Here is a 12,184-nt window from a genome sequence, read left to right as displayed (position 1 = left end):
ACTCTGCTACTAACTAGAAGCACAACCTTGAGCAAGCAACTTCATTTTGAAGGGCCTCAGTTTCCTTTTCTGTAGGAAAGAGTTCAAATAATTTTCGAAGATACACTGGTGGTTCCAAGCCTCTAAGAGCCCCTACTGAATTCTTATTCTTCACAACATGTAAAATGTGTTTTGCTCTTTACTTGAAATTCAGTACAAAACTAAAGGAAAATAAGACACTTAGATAACGAGCCCCGTTACACTTAGAATGAGTGTTTTAGGTCGGGCAGCTGTGCATCTTGGCTTATATCCTTCTGTTTATTTTTAGTTGCCTAACAGCAACCAGACCTCAATTTCGAGGGCGCTATACTTTCTTCAAGCATACCATGTCACTCAGATGGAGCTGCCTCCGTTCCCAGGTCCAAGGATGGGTTCTGATTTACCATCATCATAATTCTATCCCTTTAGTTTGTGATTGGTTCAGGAACACAGACCTAAGCCAATCAGTACATTATATTCCTCTAGCAACTGTTATTGGCCCAGTGGTGAGCATGTGACTTGAGGTGGGCGAATCTGCCTAAAAAGAAGGTCTTTCGTTCCATGAGGGCAGGGCTGAAGAGATTTTTTTCCCTATCTCCAATTTTCATGAGCAAGAGAGCATCATTTATGGGGCGCCTGGGTAGCTCAGTCCCTTAAGGGTCTGCCTTCAGCTCAGGTCATGATCCTGGGGTCCTGGGATGGAGCCCCGCATCAGGCTCCTTGCTCAGCAGGGAGCCTGCTTCTCCCTCTGCCTGCTGCTCCCCCTGCTTGTGTTCTTTCTCTCTCTCGCTCTCTCTGACAAATAAATAAATAAAATCTTAAAGAAAAAAAAGAAAAAAAACAAAAACAAAACAAGAGAGCATCATTTTCCTGCTGCTGCAGATGGTCCAATCAGGAAGGAAGCCAGTCTAATGAAACAAACAAAAACCTGATCCTCCAAGGAAGACAGAGCTACTGAGCCAAGAGCTCTGATAAGACCATGCGTGGATCTGGCCCTGCCTCTGGACTTACAGGTATGTGAGATGCCCATTCCCTTGCTGTTTCAGCAATTTCCAGATTTTTCTCAACTGATAGCTGAAAAGTATCCTTACTGATACAGCAAACTCCATGCTTATAAGGAACTCTTTTCATAAGGAAGAAATGTTCTTTTTCACTCAATAAGGAAAACTGTTATTATTATGGTCTGGAAACAGATATGGCAGAAAAAGCTCAGTTTGGGAAATGATTGTTGTTTTTTAAAAAAATATATTTTTGTTCCTGAAAACTCACCTATAAATCTGAGGGATTTCTGGACAAGGTCTACATCTCCCTCTTCCTTTGTCTCTTTCACTGTGCCAAACACAGTGCTTTGAAGAGAGCAGGTGTTCAATGACTTCCTTTGAGGAGGGCAGGGTAGGAATGATTTGTCTTATTTGTCTTGCACCCCCCGTGTGTGTCACAGAGCATATCACATAGCAAGGACCAAATGCAGACTTGTAGAGTACTCACACCTGCAATACGTTAATTGTATTCAAGTCCTTCCTATTGGGACACTTGCCACCACTTCTAGTCTGGTTTTCCAGGCAGTGTGCCTACTCCCTTCCTACTGAATTCTCCATGTGTAACCAATAATTGCCTAAGAAGAACACTGTCCCCCTGTGAGTGACATTTGTTAGAAGCATCCTATCCCTAAACAATTTCCAGATGACTTTTTCACTTGGGACTAGGATCTAATCCACTGTACCTTTGTAACTTCTGAAGAAAGATGAGAATGGGTCTCCTTGAGGCGTGAAATGGAGCTATGACTAAGGCCTCCCACCACTGCCATTAGAGTGTTAAAATTTTTGAGCTGGAGGAGCTTCTGCAATACAAAAATGTTAACATCAATACTTCGCAACAATTTTTCAATTATTCTGGTCTTTCTGGATTACAGGTGAATGCATGCACAATTTCAATAACAAGGATCTAAGAAAAACATTATCAATTTAAAATGAAGCACAAATGCAATCCACCAGAAAAACATACTAATCATTTTACAAAAAAAACAGTTATCATAAATGCTTCTAAGTATTGCCGATTAAAAGCAATCTTCTTGCATGATAGCAGTATGAGTTGTTCACTAGATATTATGAATACTTTAATTGTCCTTTATATTGTGAACCCCAAATTTCTTCAACAACTTTTCCCTAGAGTGAAGGACCATCAAGATTCCTTTAAGAACCCTGTCTAGGGGACGCCTTGGTGGCTCAGTCGGTTAAGCATCTGCCTTCGCCTCAGGTCATGATCCTGCGGTCCTGGGATCAAGTTCTGAATTGGGCTCCTTGCTCAGCGGGGAGCCTGCTTCTCCCTCTTTCTGCAGCTGCCCCCTACTTGTGTTTCCCTCCTACCTCTCTCTGACAAATAAATAAATAAAATCCTAAAAAAAAAAAAAAAAAAAAAGAACCCCCATCTAACTCCCAGACATACATACCTTGGCAACATTGATAAACTTTGTAATGACTTCTGCCCTTTGCTGGGGGGTTGGTTTGCTAAGAACCATCAACTGGACCCACTTAGAGATTCCATTAAATAAAGCAATAGATCTCTCCAAGGTTGGGTTATTCTCCAGGCAGCCATGGATGACATAGCTTTGGTAATCAGTGAACTAGTAAAGGAAGATTCAGAGACTCTGAATTAAAATGGAGTCTTTGCAAAATCAGAAATTAGAATGTTGCATGGAAGATGTGAAATACTGTTTCATAACAACATAATGATTTCTTTCATTTCACATTTATAATGGCATCTTACACATTTGAATATACAGGTACCCTTAATATATTGTTTTGCTGTGTTTCACTCCCCCATACACAGACACACACTTACACATCACAGTGTCAGGGGTGGGGTGGGGAGGGACAAGATTCGAAGTCACATTCCAGTGAGTCCCAAATTTGCTGGATCGTAAGATCCACCTGGGGCATTTGTGTTTCAACCTATTGGTTTCTGGGAACACTTGAGACCTAACGGGATCAATCTCTCCAGAGGAAGAATCTAAGAATCTCCATTTTTCAGTCACTACTGGTGATTCCAGTGGTCAGGCAAGTTTGAGATACAATGGCATACATTAAAGAAAAGGAAGTGAATATGAATATAATGATTTCAAGTCAGAATAATTTTGTAAAGTTTTTTCAAGAAAAAAAAAAAGAAACAGTAGTTGAAGTAAGGTAGCTCCTTAGCAAAACAGACACCTTCTCAGGAAGTCAGCATGGATTTCATCAAATACATATGAGCTTTCCATCATTTAAACAGTGCAGGGGGTTCCTTTTCATGGACTGCTGGTGGAGAACCATGAAGGCCCTCTCCAATAGGATTATTTATTGAAAAGAATCTGTCTTTCAGAAATCCATACTTCTAACTTCATGTTCTGCTTTGCAAGTAATAATATATTTAATTCCCTGGCATCTTGGAAAAGGAGGAGGAAGAATGACTGCCCCAGAGCTTGGTAAGACAAAGGCTGATTATGAGCCATTGCAGAAATATTATCCTAACAAGTGGATAGTGAGTAGGTGGCTAGGAAGAGACATGAGACCATAGTCAGGAGCAAGAGAAAGGGGGTGGAGAAGAAACGCTATCACGACAGAGTAGGAAAGAAAAGTTTAATTCAGGATCTCCGTTCCTGGGAAAGAAACAACCTAATATGAGATTCTCATCAAAGCCTACAATTCTTATTTTCAACCTACACCCATAATTAAGCATTTATACAAATCCCAACCTAAATAAAGATTTTGTCCCTCAAATGAAGGGCCTAGCAAAACATGGTCACTTGGGAGAAGTCAGTGGAGCTCCATAAACCTTGAATGGTTAAATCTCCACTGAGTATTTAGAAAATCATGCTTTAATCCTATGAAAGGAGACATTGAAAATAGCGACAGATATATAGCTCCTAAGCCATAAAATAAAGACAGGATAATATTTATCTTTGGTTAAAAGGGATTGTTCCTGTGAGTTCAGGGCACTTTTCCAATAGAGCACAATGACAAAGGCTGCCAACACTTCAGGGTATGAAAACGCAGCTCTTGGGAAAGTTGGCATGGTGGTTGTTATCCTTGGAAGAATATACGTCAGTTTCTTACTGAGATCCTTCTAAAAGATTTATGCTCCAGAAAAGTGAGGTGCTCAGCCAATTCAATGGGCTCCAGATGGTCAAACAGCAGACAGGCTTTTCCCTTCTTGGATACTTTTTTCCTCTGTGTGACTCTTCTCATCCAGTCATAGGAAGGACTATAAAAGAAACAGTGAGTCTGGTCAATGTGCTGAAAGGCCATTTCATTCAATGGAAGTTATTAACCTACTGACTCTGTAACTCTTGGCCTGCTTCCAGAAGCTTGTGCAAAATACACGCCCTGTCCTTCATATCTGAAGAGAAAACCACTGACCCACTGCCAATAGAACAGAAATTGTGAGTTGTTTTTCCAGACAGGGTGGGTTTGCACTGATCCATCAAGAATCTCTTACTTGCTCTTTCTTATGACCGGTAAGGTTGGGATCATAGGGGAGAGATCAGGGTTAGGTCTATAAATTTGGCAGATTATCAATATATAGGATGGTGATTTAAGGCACATGAAAGCCACCCGAAGTTGGTTCTCACACCACAGCAACATACGGATTATCTGAAAAGCTCGTGATATAGAGATATCTGACCTCACTGCCAGAGATTCTAATTTACCAGGAATGAACCTGAATAATCTCTATTTTTAACAACATCCCTGGTGATTCCTGGATCATGCACTGTTGATCAAGATTCTTGAAGAAGTATCCTAGGAAAAAGGACTAGAGTATGAATGCCCAGGACACAAGAGCTTATCTTTGCAAGATGGTATAACCATTCTTAGGGTCATTAAATAGTTTTCTCTGTGCAAAGTTACCTAGTAGATATAAAACGCTAGTCTCATTAGCACTGAGTTCCTAGTAACTGAGTTCACCAACAGGGCCACCACTACTCTCTCCCCCAAACAGTGGGCTCATCATGTGGAAAGAAACGTGTGCCACTCTTACATGCTGGATATGTCGATGAGGCTGATGTGCTTTTCATACCCTAGTTGACTAGCTACTTCCCGGAACTCTTCAGTCATACGGATCAAACCAAGGTCCAAATTAAACTCTGCAGGAAACTTGAGAATCCAGTACCTGAAAGGCATCGAGTATTTTTGATGAAGAGAAGATTTCAAGCTAGACCTTTATGGAAACTATTGTATCATTTTACAGATTACGTTTAACAATGAACCCAGGACCATACCCCAAATTAGCAATCTCCTATTCCCCACCGATGACGTGGGGTCTCACTCTTCCCTCCTTCAATCAAGGACCCAAGTCTACCACTCCCACTCTGAGCCTCTCTTTCTGACCCTAAGTCCTGAGCATCTGGGCTCGCATCTAAGTGCTGAACCACAGCTGAAATCAAACCCTTCCCCCAACTTATGGCAACTAGATGGGAAAGCTTATGGTGGGGAAATAGAAAGATAAAATGAATTTACTCTTTCCAAGAGCTAGTTTCATTCCCTAATCACATTTGCTACTGCTTGGTCTCTAAAAGAAAGATAAATTCTACTCCCAGGAACAGAGGAAGGCCAATTTAAATAAAATCAATAAAGGGGGGAATCTGAGTCAATTCTATTGCCAGACTAGGTCTACTGTCTGGGCAGAAAGAAATTGTCAACAATTCCAGAACCATACCCTACAAGACAATTACATGTATATTTACCTCATGAAGTAGCAGATCTTTAACCGAAATTCATCACAGCTTTCTCCACTGGCATCTCGATACGTACACTAGTTAAAGAAAAAATCCCTGCACCTTGTTTCCTTTGCCCACACCTGCAGCTGTTTGACCAATTTAGATGAATTCCTAATAAGAAGGCCATCCTGGGGACATTTGGGTTATGTGGACGTTCAAATGGGAAGACAATGGGCTCTGACGATGTCAGCACTGAATAATTGTCATCTACACCCTACCCCTCAATATTGAGATCTGGGGACTAGGATCTTGCTCACTTTCAGGGACCTCTGTTCAGGGTTAATGTCCCCTTACCCTTTCTGCATCCCCTTCTGCCCTGAGGTTGTAGGGAGGATGGAGGGAAGAAGTAGGAAGTGGAGGAAGCTTGCAATGAGCAGATGGACGCCCACGTGACCCTCAGAATCATTTGACAGACCCTCTGCCTTTCAGGCTCCTCCTACCCTGTAAGTCTTCCCAGTCATCTGCAAGGTCCCCTGGGCTTGAAATAGGCCGAGACTGTAGGAACCAATATTAGTGATTACATAATAAACATTAGATCTCTGGGGAAAAAAAACATCCTTATAAATCTGAGACTGTTTTTTCATTTTGGACCATTCGGCTTTCAACCACCTTTCAGGACTGCTGTGTTTTCAAAAGTGATAGACTGCTAAAAGCCCTTATTATAAAATTGGAGTTTCTACTATTTTTTTTTTTGCTTTTATATCAGAAGGAAATCTGAAATTAAGATCAACCAACAAATCGCAATAAACTTGCTAGAATGTTCTTTGTGTCTTGTAAGCAAGGAAAGATGTGAAAACTCAGGTGGTGTCTGTGCCTGAGTCAGATCCTATTATTTTGGCTGGCATTTCTATGTGTCTAAACTGTATCCTCTACGTCCATCATTTTGCTATCCTAAAAGGAATAAATTAGGTCTGGAATCAGTGTTGACTATTCTTTCATTGTACTAACAGCAGAAATGTTTAAGTCAAGTTAGAAACATTCAGCCTATAGCTTCTGTTTCATTTTATATCTAGTGATTATTTTTAAGTAGAGCCAAAACATCCAGATGGATAGTCAACTGTTTGGTCCATCATCCAGATGTCTTGTCTAGACATCTATATATATCCACAAAACAGCTGGATAACTGACTAAAGACTATTTATTCATCTTAATTTACTGGCTTTTGTTAGACACTCTATCTAAATACAGAACTTGATTTATGATCGTAGAAGTTACGCGGTAGTTGAAAAGATATATGCAGAGAAGTTTTTCTGCCAATTCAGTGGAAGATAAATACCATCGGTGCATCAGTAGAACTATTCTTGGCAAATAACTATTATTCAGCTCTCCATTGTCATCTGTTAAAAAATAAAATAAAATGAGGGGTGAGGAGACAACAGTACTACTCTTCTCTTTTTCTAATAACAGTAGAGAAACATTAGTGTCAAAAATTTCTTGTAGACCCAATTATTGTTTTCCTCCTCTTTCCATTGGTACTTTCTTACAAGTTAAGTGGATGTGGGGTTTCACCCACCCTCTGGTGGACTACCAGATTTAGCAAACAGAAATACAGGACACTTAGTTAATCTGAATTAAGGTAAACCACAAATAATCTTTTAGTATAAGTATGACCCATGCATTATTTAGGACATGCTTACACTAAAAATAAACTTTATCTGAAATTCAAATTTAACTGATCATCCTGTATTTTATCTGGCCACCCTACTCTGGTCTAACTCCTCCTGTAATGATCAATTTAAAAAACAATTAAAAAAACAACTCCATTTGTTTTGTACAAATGTGACTCCATTGGTTTTGTACAAATGTGACTCCATTTGTACAAAGAATAATCTGAAATGCTGAGGTGGATATGTAAACAACATGAAAAAGCACATAGCTGTAAAGTCTGTAACCTAGTAGGGGATACAAGACATATATGCAAATTAGAATGCAGCAGACTGTGCTATCCACACTTCTGTGATCCAAAAGACCGAGAAATGATCATAGCACCATGGGAAAGTCACAAAGGGCTGTGGGAGGAAGCAATCAGCATTCCTGACAGCAGAGATTAGGAATGGTATGATGAACATCTGAAACAGCATCTGAGCTGAGCCCTGAAGCAGAATTTCAGTGAAGGCACAGAGGTAGAAAGATGCAGGGGATGTTCCAGAAGCATTAAGTGGACAGTATGGCTGGCATATTAGCTGTGGGCATTAAAGGGAAGGAAATGCACAGGGCAGTGTTACTAGGGAGAGAGACTGGGGTCAATCACAAAGGACTTAAATGCCAAAGATGGAGACTGAATTCTGTTCCACAGCAACACTCACATCTGAATAGGGAGAAGTGGGAGTATCAAGCTTTGATATCAAAGGGAGAAAAGGCTCATACCAAACATCTCAATGCAAGTGCTCAACAGTTCATCTAATGTTGCTGCTTTTCCAAGCCCACTTGACCCCATGGTTAGTCAGCCGCTGTCAAAAAACTAGATACGTTTTCAGCATCGGGTAGACCATCTCCATAATCACACGACTTGGTGAGGTCTGTGCTGCTGCTGGTTTCTGTCCTTAGTCGTACTTCAAGACTCTAAGGAAACAAGAAATGAAAGTTATCAGATGAGAGTTCAGACCTCATTAAGGCATTCCTTTTCCACCTACAAAGATAAGGACTTCCATTGACTGTAACTTTCCCCAAGAAAAGCCTCAGAGTGACAGAGATTATGTCAACCACCATGATGGTAATTTGCCTGCTAAAGTGCTCCTTGGCATATAGGGCACTCCAGAACCACAGAAATGTTCTGTGAGATACCGTTCCATTTTGCAGCTGACATTTTTTTAATATAATATCTTACGTTTTCTTCATATTCTTAAGTGATAAGAGAGACATTCAAGAATATTATAAATGTTACTTGGTTTAATATTATTACAAGTATATAGAAGGAGGTAAATTTTGAAGTGCAAATATATTGATGAGCATCATCCTCAATGATCATATAAACATTCAACAACTGATTTAAAAAATCTTACTTGCCTGATTTCTCTAATAGTAACATTAATAGTAGTAGTGAAAGTATTAACAAAAACCTACTGAACACTCACATTACGTACCAGGCACTCTACCAAATGCTTTATATATTATCCAACTTAACCTTCATAATAATGCTGCTATGATCAACACAATGATACTTCATAACAGTGTTTCCAAACGATAGTAATTATTACTCCCAGTTTACAGATGAGGTCATGGATTTGCAGAGATGCAGCAACTAGTCTAAAACCACACAATTAGTAAGGTCTAGAATCAGGACTCCACTGTAAAATAAAGCTTTTAGTTTCCTTTGCCCCCTTTCATTGCTCTCTCAAGTATGGATATCATAAACTGTCATAATTTTGTCCCCTAATCTAGTCAGAAAGAGAACCTAGCCAAATGATCTGTCACCTAGGTAGAAGAAATATGTGGGTATGACAGAGGTCCCATGTTACAGCACTGTCATGGGAAAAATGGGGATTAGAAACCTCTTAGAGTTCCTCATACTGGACGTACTGCTGTTGGAAACACCATCACTTTGTTTTACAGAGTCCTCGTGGCAGCTCCATATAGGGGGCCTAAAGAAGGTCAGAGGTCATCATGATGTAAGACAGTTATCTACTTTGGGCAGTTTAATAGGTAAATGTGGCCACTGGGCATGAATCTCTTAAGCTGTTTGAAATCAATGTCTATTTTACTTTCAAAATGTGATTATTCAGCTGGTAAGCATTGAGGACCCGACAAATGCCAGGCACCAGGCTAAGCACTGAGGCTGCTAAGATGAACAAATCATTGTCCCACCCCTGCCTTCAGTAGGCTCAAAGTCAACTTCAGAAAGCAAACACATGAATGAATAGGGGAAAAAAGCTAATGTTCCTGTGTATGGTTGTGTTAGTGCAATCAGACCCCAAAGAGTGACAGTTGAGTGGGTCTGTGCAATAGGCATATAACTTTAAGGAAAATTTTTTACCATGTATTATTTCTGTGTAAAAACCATATTCTTGTGCTGAAGGTGCCATGCTCAAGGCATAAAAAGTTGGATTATTTCCCATGTGTGGTAAAAAATAACAGAAACACTGGATCAGGGCTCTCCCACTTCTGCTACTCAAATGATTTGTGAAAGGGAAATATTAAAGATGTCTGGAACCAACTCTTTTTACATCTCTTCACCAAGTTACCTAATCGGTGAGGCTTTTCCTGACCACCCTATTTAAAACAATAAGACGGGGGCCCCTGGGCGGCTCAGTCGTTAAGCATCTGCCTTCGGCTCAGGTCATGATCCCAGGGTCCTGGGATCAAGCCCCGCATCGGGCTCCCTGCTCAGCGGGAAGCCTGCTTCTCCCTCTCCCTCTCCCCCTGCCTTGTGTTCCCTCTCTCTGTGTGTCAATTAAATAAATAAATAAAATCTTTAAAAAAAAAATTTAAAAATTAAAAAAAATAAAACAACAAGACCTCTCTCCCCATACTCACCTCCTACTTGGCATGCCCTACCTCACCTCCTGGATTTATTTTTCTTCATAACAGTTTTCCCCATATGACATACTATATATTTTACTTGTTTATTTGTTTTGAAATCTCTCTAACACTATAAACATAAGCTCTATGAATGCAGGGATTTTTGTGTTTTCTTCTCTGGTGTACTTCCCAACTCCAAAGATTTTGTCCCTCACAGAGAAGATACTAAGAAAAGCATTTGATGAATTAGTGAATTGATGAAGAAATGAATAAAATATAAAACTGTAAAAAGTTTGCCTTTGAGTAACTATATATTTGTATGCACGTGTACTATAAATTTTTTAGTTTGTTTTAGCAATTTAAATCAGCGTTTAGTAAACATCCTGGGACAGAAGTTCCTGCCAGCTTTCTAGACTTGATAGGATCTTTCTGCATTCATAATAAGAACTTGGTATCTCTTCCAGGACATACACTTGGTATCTCTGTCAATCCCATTAAAAGTCAAGATTGGACAATTGACAAGTCTGATTCCCCTTCACGTCTATACAGACTTTTTATCTTGTTAACACTTGTTACTGAAGAGTAAATATATTACTTAGAACCAAACAGCCTAGATTAACTAGAGTCTCAAGTCAAAACCAAAATTATTCAGCTGTTCTACTTGAGGAAGGTATTACCCTTCCATAAGGGGTTGGAAATAACCTGGTACCAAAGACCTGTCACCATGTTTGGAGTTATATTTGTGATCCGCAGTGAAGCCAGCACGTGAAAGCCAGGGGGGCCAGACTATCCAGTTACAATCTGTTTCTGCAATCAGGAGATGGGTCTGTGCCCCTGCTTAGCGTTCTGTCACCTGCACATGTACCTGAGGTCTCATTTTATATGTATGGCTATTATTGTGTCTAGAACTGCTTTTTCAACAGTAAAGCTTCTTTATTATAAAAGCAATATAGGGTGATGGGTATTAAGGAGGGCACGTGCTATAATGAGCACTGGGTGTTATAAGTAACTAATGAATCACTGAACACTACATCAAAAACTAATGATGTACTATAAAGTGGCTAACTGAACATAATAATAAAAAAATAAACATAAAAATAAATTTAAAAAACAATATATATTCTCCATTTAAAATAAGACAGTAAGGAAAAAGGAAGGGAAAAAAAGTTACCCATCATCTCATCATCCAAAGACAACTCTTATTAATATCATAGCATGTTTCTTTTAGTTTTCTTAGGCATATTTATCTTGTCAAGCTTTTCACATAATCTACAATAGTTTAAAGAAATACTTACCCACTGGTTTCACCCTGAAAGATCTCCAGGTCTGAAAGAATTTTAAAGGCAGTTATCATCATTGGAAAAGGCGCTGGGGATGCAGTCTGCAGAACTGGTTTCTCCAATTTGAATAATAAGTACTTTGGAGAACCTGATAAAAGAACGTAAAGAAATCCCCAGAGTTAAAATAATAGAAACCCAAAAGAATGCTCATGGTGCTAAAGCATTTCCAAAACCCTTGAGTGATTTTTGTCTAAATTTCATCTACAAAGTCAATTAAAAAAAGAAAAATATTCAAAATAGTTATTTGGTAACATGATATTTTTCAAATCAAGTAGTTTTTTTTTTAAATTCAGCCTATTAAAATCCTGCAAATGTGGCAAAATCAAAATTTATACACATAGTGTAAAATACTATTTTGGTCCAAATATACTTCTATTATTGGAGTACTCATTAAGAATTTCCAAACACTGACCTTGGAGTGTTAGTAAATCTCTAGAAGAGTTTGTTGTGGTGATCATCAAACTCTGACTCTAAATCACTCCTGACTGTCTCAACATGAATGTCAATGTTATTTTAGTCCAGGTTGTTCAGTCTCCCAGTGATTTGGGACTTGCTTTAGTGTTGATAGGTACTCTCTGGCTGCAATGAAGAATTATTGCTCCCCAGCATACACATT

At 39.3% G+C, this 12,184-nt stretch overlaps 1 protein-coding gene across 7 annotated transcripts in view; it reads right to left on the bottom strand.

Moving 5' to 3' along the window:
• Window positions 1–12,184, bottom strand: part of RASGRP3 (RAS guanyl releasing protein 3) — a 103,887-nt gene that overhangs the window by 29,841 nt on the left and 61,862 nt on the right. For 6 of the 7 annotated variants that reach the window (XM_035000896.1, XM_035000890.1, XM_035000889.1 and 3 more), the window contains 8 exons: window positions 11,524–11,656; window positions 8,138–8,332; window positions 7,005–7,107; window positions 5,738–5,800; window positions 5,032–5,163; window positions 4,110–4,257; window positions 2,468–2,641; window positions 1,742–1,858 (listed from right to left, as the gene is read on the bottom strand). In XM_035000896.1, coding sequence (XP_034856787.1) covers window positions 1,742–1,858; window positions 2,468–2,641; window positions 4,110–4,257; window positions 5,032–5,163; window positions 5,738–5,800; window positions 7,005–7,107; window positions 8,138–8,207 — 807 coding nt within the window. In that variant the 5' untranslated portion in view covers window positions 8,208–8,332; window positions 11,524–11,656. Of the gene's footprint in view, window positions 1–1,741; window positions 1,859–2,467; window positions 2,642–4,109; window positions 4,258–5,031; window positions 5,164–5,737; window positions 5,801–7,004; window positions 7,108–8,137; window positions 8,333–11,523; window positions 11,657–12,184 lie in introns of those variants that run through there. The other variant, XM_035000895.1, reaches the window with a different exon arrangement.

The sequence above is a fragment of the Mirounga leonina genome, unplaced genomic scaffold, assembly GCF_011800145.1.
Source record: "Mirounga leonina isolate KUSES-001 unplaced genomic scaffold, KU_Mleo_1.0 Mir_125, whole genome shotgun sequence".
Lineage (NCBI taxonomy): Eukaryota > Metazoa > Chordata > Mammalia > Carnivora > Phocidae > Mirounga > Mirounga leonina.
The sequence above is the reverse complement of the archived record's forward strand: the minus strand, read 5'-3'. Positions and strand labels throughout refer to the sequence as shown.